At 34.0% G+C, this 13252-nt stretch overlaps 1 protein-coding gene and 1 pseudogene across 1 annotated transcript; both read left to right on the top strand.

Annotated features, from left to right (window-relative positions):
- The first annotated feature begins 403 nt into the window (after positions 1-403).
- Positions 404-1009, top strand: LOC133785591 (extensin-like). The gene has a single exon (XM_062224810.1). It carries the CDS (start codon positions 404-406, stop codon positions 1007-1009), a length of 606 nt encoding a protein of 201 aa, XP_062080794.1.
- A 7342-nt stretch (positions 1010-8351) lies between these two features.
- Positions 8352-10940, top strand: LOC133785590 (protein NSP-INTERACTING KINASE 2-like; annotated as a pseudogene).
- Positions 10941-13252: the final 2312 nt, after the last annotated feature.

Here is a 13252-nt window from a genome sequence, read left to right as displayed (position 1 = left end):
GTTGTTTTTATGGGCTTTGGTGTTTTTTTTTGTGTGTGCATGTTTTTTTAAAACTAACATTTTTTTTCATGCACGGTAAATCACTCGTAGGGGAATTCAAATGGTCTCTCTAAAAGTATAACATCTATTGAGCTTCTGTGAGTTCTTTTTACAGTGCTCCAATCTCAGAAACCCTAAACGTGTTCGACATTATGAAACAAAGAGCTAATTTCCATCGTTCGGTTGTCCCACCTTCTCCCGTCGCTGATGTGACTGTCTCTCCTTCTCCGGAGGTGGCTATCCCTCCTTCTGTGGATGCATCTGGGCCTCTGCAGTCGCCCCATCACCTGATCAGGTTGTGTCCCCTAATCCTGACCCTAGTTTGGCTCTGGCCATAGTTCCGGTTCCGCCTATTGTCTCTGAGATGTCTCCATCTTCTCCGTTGTCATCTCTTACTGAAGAGGTGACTGCGTCTGCTCCTTGTGGCAATTCTAGGGCTGGGGTGGTCGATTCACAGCCGCCTTGTGTTGAAGGTAAGTCTTCTCAATCTGTTTCTGTGTCTTCACCAAAACGTGTTACTCGTTCTTCTGTAGTGTCATCGTCTCCACCTGGTGAGTCCTCTCCATTGCCAAACACTAACCCACCAGCTCCTTCTCCTCCTAAGTTTCCTTGTGTGTCTAAGCAGTCATCACCCAAACCTCCCAAGACACGGTCTAGAATCAAGTCAAAACCCAAACCCCATGTCCCTGCTCCATCCAAAGGAAAAGGAAAAGTGTCTGTTTCATCACCTCCCAAAAAATCCTCTGCTCCAAAACGTAAGTCCAAAAACCCTAAGTTTGAACCTTCTGCTAAAAAATCCAAGCGTGTTTCTGGCCCTAAGGATTCTGTGTCTATTGTTGATCCTACCTCTATTCAGTACTTTGTAGATGCTACTAAGGCGTCGCATTATCAAAGATGGTTTGCTGTGAGGGAATTGTGGCTTGAATACTCTATTGTTTTGGAGGATTTTCCTGATTTAGTTGCCCTTTAAAAGTCTAGGTATTGGGTTCATACAGTGTCCAAATTGGTGTCTCCTCATCCCGCTTTAATTAGGGAGTTCTATGCTAATCTAGATAAGTCTGTTTGAGAAAGAGAGAATGAAGATTGTCTTACTGCTTTTGTGAGGGGTAGTCGTATAAAATTTGCACCATTCACTATAGCTCGTGTACTCAAAGTTCCAAAAGTACTTAAACCTGCATATAATAAATCCTACAGTCCAGTTCAAACTACCATGGGTCAAGTTCTCACTGGCCAGTTTGATTATGTTTGGGGGAATCATGATATTCTTGTAACAAAGCTGACTCCATTCTATAGAGTCCTTCATCGAGTGGCCTTATATAATTGGTTTCCCAATTCTCACCTATCCTCTGTTACACTTGAGATTGGGAAATTTCTGTACGCTGTGGACACCAGGGTGTCCATTAATTTGTCTAGTCTCATCTATGATCGAATTTGTGATGTGGCTTCCTCCACTGGCACTCGCAACAAGTTGCCTTATCCAAGTTTGATTCAGAAGATTATTCAGCCTGCAAAACCACCACTGACCACACATGACTTCCAGGTTACGAATCTTGTTTTGTCTAAAAGTTTTCTGGCAGTTCTCAACAAGAAGGTTCCTTCTACTGCTCCTTCTTCTTCGAAGCCATCTAAGCTCAAAGCTCATTTTTTTAAGGGTTTTTTTGATTCCAGTTGGCAAGTACAGTTGTATACCGAGTTCAAGGACTTCACTAAGCGTTCCAAGAAAGATCAGACGCGGCAATTGGCTTTTGAGGCATCAATGTACAAGCTTATTCAGACTGTCAAAGGTACGGTTGTTCAGACTGAGTATGGCTCTCAATTTACCCCTTCGCTCGATGTCTCTCCTCCTGCATTTCATCGTTACTCGTTTGGTGAATCTTCAGTTGCTCCTAAGTCTTCGGCTCCTATGTAGGGCGAGTCTGCTTCTCCTACTCCGGTCTCATCTTAGGTGCCCCCATTTTCATCTACAGTGCCTCCAGTTGACACAGAGTTGGCCACTGCATCTCCACCAGAGCTTCTTGCTGCCATTGCCCAGGCTCTTGATTCAACTGCACCTCTCCAGGGGGAGCAATCTGATGCAGCTGTCAACCGATTGTGGTCAAAGATTATGCTCAATGAAGGAGGAGATGATTTTATATTACTTCTCTTATCATTTTGATCACGTGTTTTTTTTTGTTATTTTGGTTGTTTAAAAATGTGTTTTCGGTTTTGTCCAGACTCTTTTATATTTTGTTTGTTATTGTGGATGTTTACGACTCTGTTTACTGGTTGTCCAGACTCTTGTTGGTTGCATGGTTAATATTTTGATTTGCACTGATTGTTTTGTCATTGACCATAATTTGTCAAGGGAGAGATTTTAAGGACCAATATTTTCTATATGAAAAATTAGGTCCAGTCGTGTCTGGAATTGTCTCTTGTTGTGTCTGGAGTTTGTTCGTGTTTTTAGTAAGTATCCACGTCAATCTGTGTGCACAGCAAGGGTGTTAGTGATTAATAGATGTTGGTTGTTTCTGGTTTATACCTAATTGTAGCTAAGTATATATACTGGCCTGGTTAATTAGTTACAACTAACTCTCTTAGATCGGACTATTGGAGATTATGTTTTGTAATACTCTTCTCTTTGTTTTGTTGATTTTTGCAGGTTCTTGCAAGAAACTCCATTGATGGTGATTCAAGGTTTCTGTGCAAGCTCTGAAGTCAAGTTGTGATTGCTGAAGGGATTTCAGCTGAGTCTTGACGCCATAGATTTGAAGGTGTTCAGATCTGAAATATTGTTGAAGGGAGTTCAACATTCAAGCAAGGGGATCTTGCATCTATAACCATGGGATTTGGTTATTTTGGGTAAAAAGCTTCACTGTATTTTGAGAAAGATTGTATAGTTTACAGGTAGATTCTTGAACTGGTTATTGTAAAATTACATCTTGATATAGTGAGAGTTATTACCCTGGTTCAGGGAACCCAAGCACTAGTCGGCTGGAATAAGTTTTCAGTGCAGACGAATCTTGTAATTCCGTGTGTTGACTCTTATGATTTTGTTGTTAATGTTCAAGTATAAATCAAGATAAAATCTAGATGAATATTGTAAAATTGGAAAGATAGGTAAAAAGTTAGGTTTTGCACTTTGAAAAAATATAAGTTACCAAATCAGTAAATTCCTTTTTAAATAATTTCTCTGCGATTGTGTTAGTAGTTTAGTGCGTTCCCCCATTTTGACTTGGACCCCAGTTTGGAAAGATGTTTAAGAAGAACATGAATATAGTTTTATTGATTTGTTAATTTTGTTGTTTATTTATTTTATATGTTTAAGAAACATTTAAATTAATTGTTCATTTTTTCAGGTACACATAATTGTCTTCCTTCTTTAAATGCACTTTCCTACCGTGGTATGCAATTATGTACTTCTTGTCCTGGATGCTTGAAAGGTCCAGAAAACAGTTGTCCATGCACTTTGGGGATGTGGGTCACTTGTGGACATTAGAGAGAAATTGAAAGAAGTGGTAATTCTCCTTCACGGTTTTCATACAGATTTATATTCATATATATAGTGATCTTGCACTACTACAAACAAGGCTGCGAGCCTTAAAAAAATTTTTAGGAGAGCCTTAAAAAGTGATATTTCTTAGGAGAGTCTTAAAAAGTGATAATTTTTAGGGTTTACATTGCGAGTCCTAAAAAAATGAGTGTGAGTCCTAAAAAATCTCATTGAGTTCTTTAAATAAAGTTTTTAAGGCTTTCAATGCGTGCCCTTAAATGTTATATTTTTAATTTTTAAAAAATTAATCTATATTTATTTTAAATTAAAAAGTATTATTTAAATGAAACATTTATTTAGAAATCTAAAATCTTATAGATTAAATTAACAAAACTTATACATTAAATGAGATAGTTACAAATCTAAAAAAATAAATTTAAAAAAAAATGAATAATCTTGATGTTTGCATTATGCATTACATAATAAACAGTATTACATAACAAATATAGCCTACATTTCTACTAGAAATCCAACAACATAACAACTATAAATCGGATATCCCAAAAATTAAAATCCTGCAATAAACACATATATACTATATATCTCAGGCAGCAAGATAATTCACATAACAAATCAACTCCTCAAAATAGTTTGTAACACATACTTAGATCCAAAACGCATTTAATTTCCAAGACTCAAAATAGCTAAAAACCATAGACAGAATTTTATACCATAGCTCTCAAAATGACGATACTAGTTGAACGGTGATCTTGGCAGCTTGAAACGAGTCTCCGTTGACTCTGAGTGGTCGCGCGGCCAAGACCCACGACAGAGCTCAGGCAATGGCAGCGGCGCCACCATTCAAAGGTGGTTGTTCGGAAAAGTAACTATTGGGTTTTAAAGCCCAAGCCAAGGGAAATATTGTGGTGGATGTGGTATAGTTTGAAATGGCTCAGAAAAGCTCAGATCTACGCTTGAAGGTTCGAAAATCACAATGGATTCCGACGAACATTGACTTCAAACTCAAGTGACCATTGAGCTGATTCTTTAGTGGGTTTTTAAGCCAAGAAGCAAGGAGTGTGGTGGTGGTGGTGGTTAAGCTCTTTAAGGCCGGAAAGTGCTCGGAAAGTTTGGGAGAAACCCAAAATCGCAGAACTTTGAGTTCCCCATTAAGGGCCTTAGGCCACGCGTGAGAAGCTAGTCTTCGGGGGTTGGGGTTTCGGGGGACGGCTCGTCGACTGGGCTAGTGCGTGGCGGTGGCCGACGACGAGAGGGCAATCGTTCGGCCCTGGCAGAGACGACGCAATGAGAGAGAGAGAGAGAACAAGGGAGCTAAGTGATTTTATTTTATTTTTTTTAATTTAGTTGTTAATAAAACTTTAATTAATTAATTTATTTATTATTTTTTTAGGGCTCATTTTAAGAGACATAAATACTCTTTTAGGACACTCAAAGTGTGCTCTTAAAAATCTCCACTGACTCAAATTTTCTTATAGTCTTTAGGACCCACATCAATAATTAGGATTCGCACTGCGTGTCCTAAAATGTATTTTTTAAAGACTCTCACTGAGTGTCTTAAAAGGTCTAGGCGATGTTTTTAGGGCTCGCATTTAAGTGGGTACCCTAAAAAATATCCTAAAAACTAATTTTTGTAGTAGTGTTGGTAGATTGGGTCTGATGTGGTAATGTTGAAAAGTTTATATGCGTTGTTTAGAAAATCTTTTTTAAAATAAATAAAAGAATTTTTAAAAAATACGGATTTTGTATCATGAATGTACAAAAATATTATAATTATACTTTTTTTAATTTGTATGGGAAAATTTATTATAAAAAAATAAAGTATGGAAACACAGTTAGTAGCTAACTAAAATATAGAAATGGCAAATTTTTATCATAGTTATATTTTCTTTGGTTTTGAAGGTAATTTTTTTATTTTTTCCTTCATTTTTTAAATATTTTTTCAATTATTTATTTTTTTTCTTTTTTTCCTTATTTATTTTTTCTACCAATTTTTTCCTTTATCCATTTTTTCTTTCCATTAAACTTTTTCGTCTCATTTTTATTCATTTATCTATTTTTTTTCCTTAATTTGTATTGTTTTTTTTCTTCATAATTTTTTAGTTTTCTTTCCTTTTTTTTTTTTTTTTCATTTTTTCCTTCTATTCTTCATTTTTGTATTTATTGTTTTCTCCATCCATTTTTCTTTTTTCACACATATGACCCTTTTTCTTTCTTTCTTTTTTTCTTCTTCCATTTTCTCTTTTTTTTTTCCTTTTTTTTTTCATTTTTTCTACCAATATTTTCATTCATATTTTTTTCTTTCAATTTTTCTATTATTTTTCTTCTTCTTCTTTTCATTTTTATTCATTCATCTGTTTTTTGTCCTTCATCATTTCTTTTGTTTTGTTTTTTTTTCATATTTTTTCCTAAGTTTGTTTTCCTTCTTTTTTCTTCATTTTTGGTACTTATTATTTTCTCATTCTATTTTTTCCTTTTTTTCACACATATTTTTTTAACATTACATAATTATTTACTATTTTATTTATTTATTATATTTTATTATTGTATTTTTTTTTATAGTTTTTTCCACTATATGTAAAAAAAATCAAATAAATTTTTCCAGCATTTTATTTTTACTATAACCCTTATAGGAACACCAAAATTTGAAAAGAAAACTAATAAAAATATGAAAACGTGAATGGGTAACCAGTTACTCTGATGGAAACATTCAAATCTAGAAAGAAAAAAAAAATATGAAGAGGGTAGTTCTGATGTTTTTTCTCTTCATATCTGTGGTAACTGGTTACCTTTCCCGTTCTTTGTGTATATATTTCTGGGGTAACTAGTTACCTTCACGTTTTGATGTGTGTATATTTTTTGGTTCTTTATGGTAACTAGTTACCTATGTTACTAAAATCATAGTTACTTCCTCTTCATTTTTTAATGAAGTGTTCTTCCTCTTTTTCATTTAAATTTGATGTTTTTTCATATTTAATGAGTAACCCGTCACCCCTCTTATGGTAATTGGTTACCCCTCTAATGACAGAAAGTTACTCATCCTGATACATGTTATTTAACCTAGCTTTATTATTTTTTTACATAATTGTAAAAAATCAATCAAGTAACTGGTTACTTTACCTAGGATTTGAAAATAGAAATGTACAATCTAAAAAAATATGAAAAAATGTTTATAATAAATAAAAAAATAATAAACACAATTCATATTACAAAAAAAATTGCAAAACAATTAAAGAAAAATTTAATATAAAATTAGTTATACAAAATAATATAAAAAACAAATAAGCTAAAAAAATAATAATCAAATTACAAACATATTATTCCAAGTTAATAAAACTTGATTAAGAGTAAACTTATGACATAACCAACTTTTATACAAAAATATGGGAAAATAAACCCATAAAAGTGAAAATTCTTAAAAAAAGTCATAGATTAACTTTTTTTTGAAAAAAAAAATCATATTTTTGCACACTCTATTAAAAATCTCATGATTAGGCATGGTTATTCCTTGGGCCCTTAATTTTTTTGGATCAATTTAAAAAAGCAAATGACTTTACAAGTGTTGATTGTAGTCAGGCTATGTGAAACTTGCTAACTATTTCTCCACGAGAGAATGCACTTCGTATAGACGTTGTCATAGTCAGTCAACACAGATTCAACACTCAACACCAATGCAAGACTGGTGGGTCTTGGTATGGTTATAAGTGATGGTACCAATAATGTTATGGGCTCTTCGATATTGCCCCTCTTTGGCACTTATAGTCTTCTCATTGCTGAAGCTTTGGCAAGTTATGTAAGAGGGAGCTTGTACTATAGAACAATTATTGTGAAGTTTGATTGGTTGAGGGTAACTCTAGCTATTACGAACATACTTAAAGCGTGTCCTTATTTCAGGAATCTTATTAGTGATATTATTCTCAATTGTAATGTTGATATGTATATATATGGAAATTTGCGGCAATAATACTTATGTAATTTGATTTGTTGTACTTAAATGCTTATGTAAAAAAATTTGTAGTAATAATGTCTATCGTTAGTATTTTGGTGGAGACGTTGGTCCCTCAGCCATTAAACGTATAAAGAGGTACACGTAGCAGCAAATCTAAAGAGGTACACGGATCATAAATCATACCCTTTTTTGTATCTTGAAGGGATTTGGGTGATGTCTCTAGAAAGATTTTTCTCGCAAATCTAAGGCTCAAATCATAGAGATTGAGTTGTTTGTTTGCGACAGATGTTTCACCTCAAAACAAACCAAACAGTTTGGCATTTCTAGAAAACTGCATTTATTATTTTATTGTATTGAGAAGAAACCAATAAATTTGCACAGCAAAAACACCCTCCAAGTATTTGCCATACAAGAGAAAATTGATTTGTTTAGTAGATTTTACATTTAATTTCACAAATGGTTCTACCATTTGGGAATGTCAAATGACTCATAATTCTTTATTCAAACTTTATCTAAAACTGGTTTTGGTGCTTGATTATCATTGTGATATTTAGTGACTGAGGTTGAGCTGGAGATATTGACCAAGAGAATTAAGGTGTTCTTTATGAGATATTAATAATTGTATACAATTTTAACGAATAGCATATAAGAAGTTATTGCTCCTATATGTGTCTTCCTCTGCTTATACTTCCAAAATGGAATATTCTCCGCTAACAAGGAGACTGAAGGAGGAGCCAGCTGCTTCAACTAACAGAAACCAAATAATCAACTTTTGTATCCTATTCAGCTTTTGTGTTTCACTCTCATAATAAATAATTTTTTAAAAACTTATACTTTTATGTGCACTGGTGCCAGCATATTATTGGGATGGCACAAATGAAGCAAGCTAAGTTTGGATCCATTGACATGGACTTTGTTCTTGGAGTGGGAGGTTATGATCTTGATAGGTTGTTAGCTTGTCTCTATGTTTCCGTGCCGTTCCGTTCCATTCCAATCTTTCTTTCCACTTCATTCCAATCTTCTTTTTATTACTTGTCTTCATGGATATAATGCGAACTTGTTAATGTGTTAATTTGCAGGATTGATTCTGAAGTTCAGGTAGATAATTCCTGTTCTACAACTCATCAACATGAAACTGGAAAAAGTATTATTTTCTTTCTCTGATTTTTCCTTTTCAATCTTTTTTCTCTGTTTTTTTTCCTTTAAATTTATTTGCTTTATAAAGAGTATGGCTTCAAATTAGAAAAAAAAATTATTTGGAGTGAATAGAATCTATATATAACAAACTAGGTTTACTTGGCTTTGTTGACGATATGAATTTTATGTTGTAAAGAGTTCTTTCTTTATCTAGTGTACCTCTATGGTTGACATGTTTTTTGTAGTGTAGTAGACACAAGTATTTGGTTAGGTGGAATTTCTTTGTCTCTTATTTTGTGTTATGAATAGATTAGTGTTAATCTAAATATTTTAATTTTCAATTATTAAAAAAGAATGCTATACTGACTCTTAACCTAAGCACTTTGTAGAGGCAAACTAATGCTAACATGGAATAGTACAAGATCCAAAATTCCCCAGGCTTCTCATCTTGACAAAGTGCATGATCAGCAACTGGACTTTCACTCATGCATGTGAATCTGTTTTGAATTGCATTTACTTCAGGAGTCTAATCTTATGCCTATAACCATATTACCTTTACAGTGTCGTTGCCTGTTGGCTTTTAGTTCAGCCAATAGCTATCAAGGCAGTGAATCTTTTGAATTATTCCTTATTTATTATCCACTAGGTATTTTTTCTTTAGGTGCATACATAAATACTTGGATGCCTGTGTTTAAGACATACATTTCAACATACCATATTGGTCGAAATTCAATGAAAGTTTTCTACGCTGGTTTTTTCTTTTGAAACAAAAATTTGTTGTAATAATATAATTCGTCGATACAAGAAGTCTTGTGTTGTGCTTTAGATTATGCTGCTGAATCTTTTTTTTCATTTTCGTTAATCTTTATGTATCGATAAAGTTCTTTAGGTATCATAAATCTGAAAATAGTAATGTTGAGCGTTCTGGAGCTGCTCGGGGATTGAGTGAGATCAATTTCTTAATTTGAGAAAGATTAAATTTCATATCTTGTTAGATGCACTTATGTCTGTTCTTGATTATCTGAATTCAGGGCATAACACTAAATATTTTGATACTTTTTGTATTTAAATATAATACATTGGTAGACACATACTTTATAAGTTTAGATACTCAGTTCTAGAATAACATATTAATAAGGGAAAGAAAAAAAAGTCACTCTTTGGTTATTACTCTTGGTAAAGAGATTTTCCATTCTGTGATTGTCTATCTATTCTTTTCCTGAATTTTCATCTGTTTGTCTTTTCTCTTATAGTACCTTGTGTATTTAATTCTAGTTCCTATACAATATTATTTGGTTCAGTAGTATATTTTCTTGGCTATGCAACCTGTAAAGTCAAAATCTTTCATAGATGCATTCTAAGATTTTGTGATAGGTTGCAGTTTCCTCTACAAAGGCTTATATAAAATTTCTTTTTGATGGATTTGTGTCTACCAATATATCAGGTGACTAGACAATAACACTTTGAGTGGAGAAATTCCTGCATCTTTGGCTAACATGACACAACTTGCCTTCCTGTAATTCTTTTCAACTTTTAGCATTTTAATACTACTTGTTATCAAGGCTCCATCACAAGTTGAATAGTTTATAAAATGGTTTTATGGGATTTCTTTTAATGGTCTAGGGACCTGTCATACAACAATCTAAGTGGTCCAGTACCAAGGTTGCCTGCCAAGACCTTCAAGTAAGTCATTTTCTATATTGTAATTGTTGTTGTTGTTATTAAGATAGATTATTTGAGAGATTATCATTAAATAACATGTTACAACTGCTCTAATTTTCTTCAAGCCTGGGCTGCATTTGTCTACTAATTCTTGGGTTTGGTTTCCTTCTTTGGTGGAGGTACAGACACAACCAGCAAATTTTCTTTGACGTCAACGGTTAGTAAACCTAACTCATTTTTTAAGCAATATCATTAAAAAAGAAACAGAAGAAGAAGAGATTAACAGTTGTAGGCTTTAAAAAATTTCAGAGCAACATCATGAGGAGGTTTGCCTTGGAAACCTGAGGAGATTTCAATTTAGAGAGCTTCAGATGGCAACAAACAACTTCAGCAGCAAGTACTACTTGGTTGGAAAAGGTGGTCTACAAAGGCTGTCTCAGAGATGGTACAGTAGTACAGTTAAAAGGCTTAAAGATGGTAATGCCATTGTGGTGAGATTCAATTCCAAACTGAAGTTGAGATGATCAGGCTGGCAGTTCACATGAACCTTCTTCAGCTTTTTAGGTTTTGTATGACGGCCTCTGAGAGGCTCTTAGTTTACCTCTATATGTTAATGCCATGGAGCAAGTTTCATGCATGATTTACTTTTGTGTATCTTGTAATGTTTCTGTTTTTTATTTTTGAAGTAAAAAATGTTCAAGATTATAAAACTTTATTATGTTATGCTTTCAAACTTAAGTTAGAACTAAGATCTCATGAAGTAGACACATTCATGGTTTGAATTAGTTATTGTTTAATGTAATACTTATAGTTTATCAATCTATTGAGAATTACATTTTATGATTAATTTTGATTTTTTTTTTATCAAAATACAATAATGAAAATCTTTTAATTAAAAAAATACCTTATAAGTATACTTATCAAAATAAAATTTAAAATATATTATCCACACTAAAGTAACAAAATTTTATTACTAGACTTTTAATATGTTATGATTTAGAAACATATTATAAGCATAACAAATTGTTATGATTTATATAATATAACAAACTAAAAAAGTTATCAAAATAATCAAATGTAACAGTAGAAAAGTGTTATGCAAAAAATATAAGATTAAACGTCAAATTTATAACTAAATACTCTAACTAAATGTTATTATTTGAATATTATAGCAACTAAAAATGTGTTATTGAATAGTTTAAGATAACATCGAACATAACATTCGAATACTGTTATAGAAAAGATAGGACTTTTAATAGCAGGGGCTATGTTAGCGTTTTCAGAAGCGTTATCAATACTCCCGGTTAGCAGTTTTAAGTGTTATGAATACTGTTTTTTCTTGTAGTGTGGTAATAACCTACCTCCACTTGATCCTATTATTAGTATTGAGCCCCAAAGGTGTGATCAAAGAACTAGGGTTCCTGAGTTTCACAGACCTTAGAAGAAGAAAACAATACAAACGATGGATCATAGTAATCTAATTCGGAAAAAAAGAAAAAGAACCCTTCCTTGAGCTATTTCTTATGTATTTATAAGCTCAAGAAGGATTACATGAATTGAATAATAATATCTTTCCTTAGTAAACAGATCTTCAGGTCATAATGAAGAGATATTCTCGGATATCATTACAACTATACAGATCTTTACATAAATGCATGTAGAAATATTTCTGGTCGATAGGTGAGCAGTATCTCTGCCATGTGTCAAAAATTCTTGCCACTTCACCAACAGCTATTTTTTGAATAAACATTTGCCCCCCAAGTTTATTTATTGCGACCAACAATAAGTAAACTTAGAAAACAAACTTTTCGTATGCCCCACGAAATCTGTCAGAGCCTCTCGTGCGTTCTTGAAAACTGTGACCTAATCACGTCCAATCATGCCTTTTCAGTTTCCAAGTAATCTTTCTGACGGCTGTTACACTCCCCCATGCCTTGAAAAAGGTATCTCGTGATTACCCCTTTTCAACACATCTCAGCTTCTATAAATAATCCTCTCATTCACCTTTTAACCTTTTACTCGCCATTTCTTGCCAAGAACTCTATCCCAGAGCTCAGAACGTCAAAGGTCTCCCGTCACTTTGCTTAAGGATTCTTTGTTTGAAAGCCCAAAGTCGTCCCATTTTAGAATCTCCAACCTTCATCTACGTAAATTTCCTCGTCTTTTAAACCCTTTGAGATGCCATGCATACTGCTTTTGAGTTCTTAAACTTTTTGTGTTCTTGGGTAAAATTTCATGAGGATATGTGTAGTTTTGCTCTGTAGAAGTTAGGAATCAGTTTGATAGTTAGGATCATGGGTTTAGGGCGTAAAATCGAAGTAAAAATTCGATTTTTAGGCTAGCTGAAAAACTGGGTTTTTCCCGCCCCTTTGGAGTTGAAAAAGCTTTTTCCAGAAAAACTTTTTACTTTCACTTTTTGATCCATTTTTCAAACTGTTTGCATAAAACTTAGTGTTTCGGTCAGAATGTTGCTGGTTGTAGACGCGAGCAACGTTATTCCAACTTTCAACATAAGCTCCCAGGCTGTGCGTCTTATCTCCTCCTTTGTCTGTTTGCAGTTTACATGCAAGACCCGTGGGGAGGAGAAAGACCCATCGACGACGATCTGCTAGCTCAACTGCTCGAGGGCGAAGAACAACCCTCGTCATTGATACCCGAAATTCCATTTTCTCGTACTAATCCAAACACTTCCCCAATCTTGACCTGAAATATGGCTCACACCAAAACCAAGGCCAAGAAAAGGAAAACCTCTGACCCTTCTCATCAGCCTGCTGCTTCGGCTGATACTCCCTCGACTAGTGGTCGAGATAAAAATGCTTCCGACCCTAACATCCAAAGACTGTACCGCCCTCGAGACGCCATTCAGCCAGATGTTGAGTGGTACATAGTTTCTGAAAGTAGGGTCACAATCAGAATGATCGCCAACTATTTAAGGAAATACGGTCTCCCAGGGGTGACCTTAGTCAGACCCAAACTAG

Source organism: Humulus lupulus, chromosome 6 (genome assembly GCF_963169125.1).
Source record: "Humulus lupulus chromosome 6, drHumLupu1.1, whole genome shotgun sequence".
Classification (NCBI taxonomy): Eukaryota; Viridiplantae; Streptophyta; class Magnoliopsida; order Rosales; family Cannabaceae; genus Humulus; species Humulus lupulus.
This window is presented reverse-complemented; position numbering and strand designations above follow the sequence as displayed.

Coding starts and splice junctions, on each gene's coding strand:
- LOC133785591 (XM_062224810.1), top strand. CDS start 404: ATGTCTCCATCTTCTCCGTTGTCATCTCTTACTGAAGAGGTGACTGCG.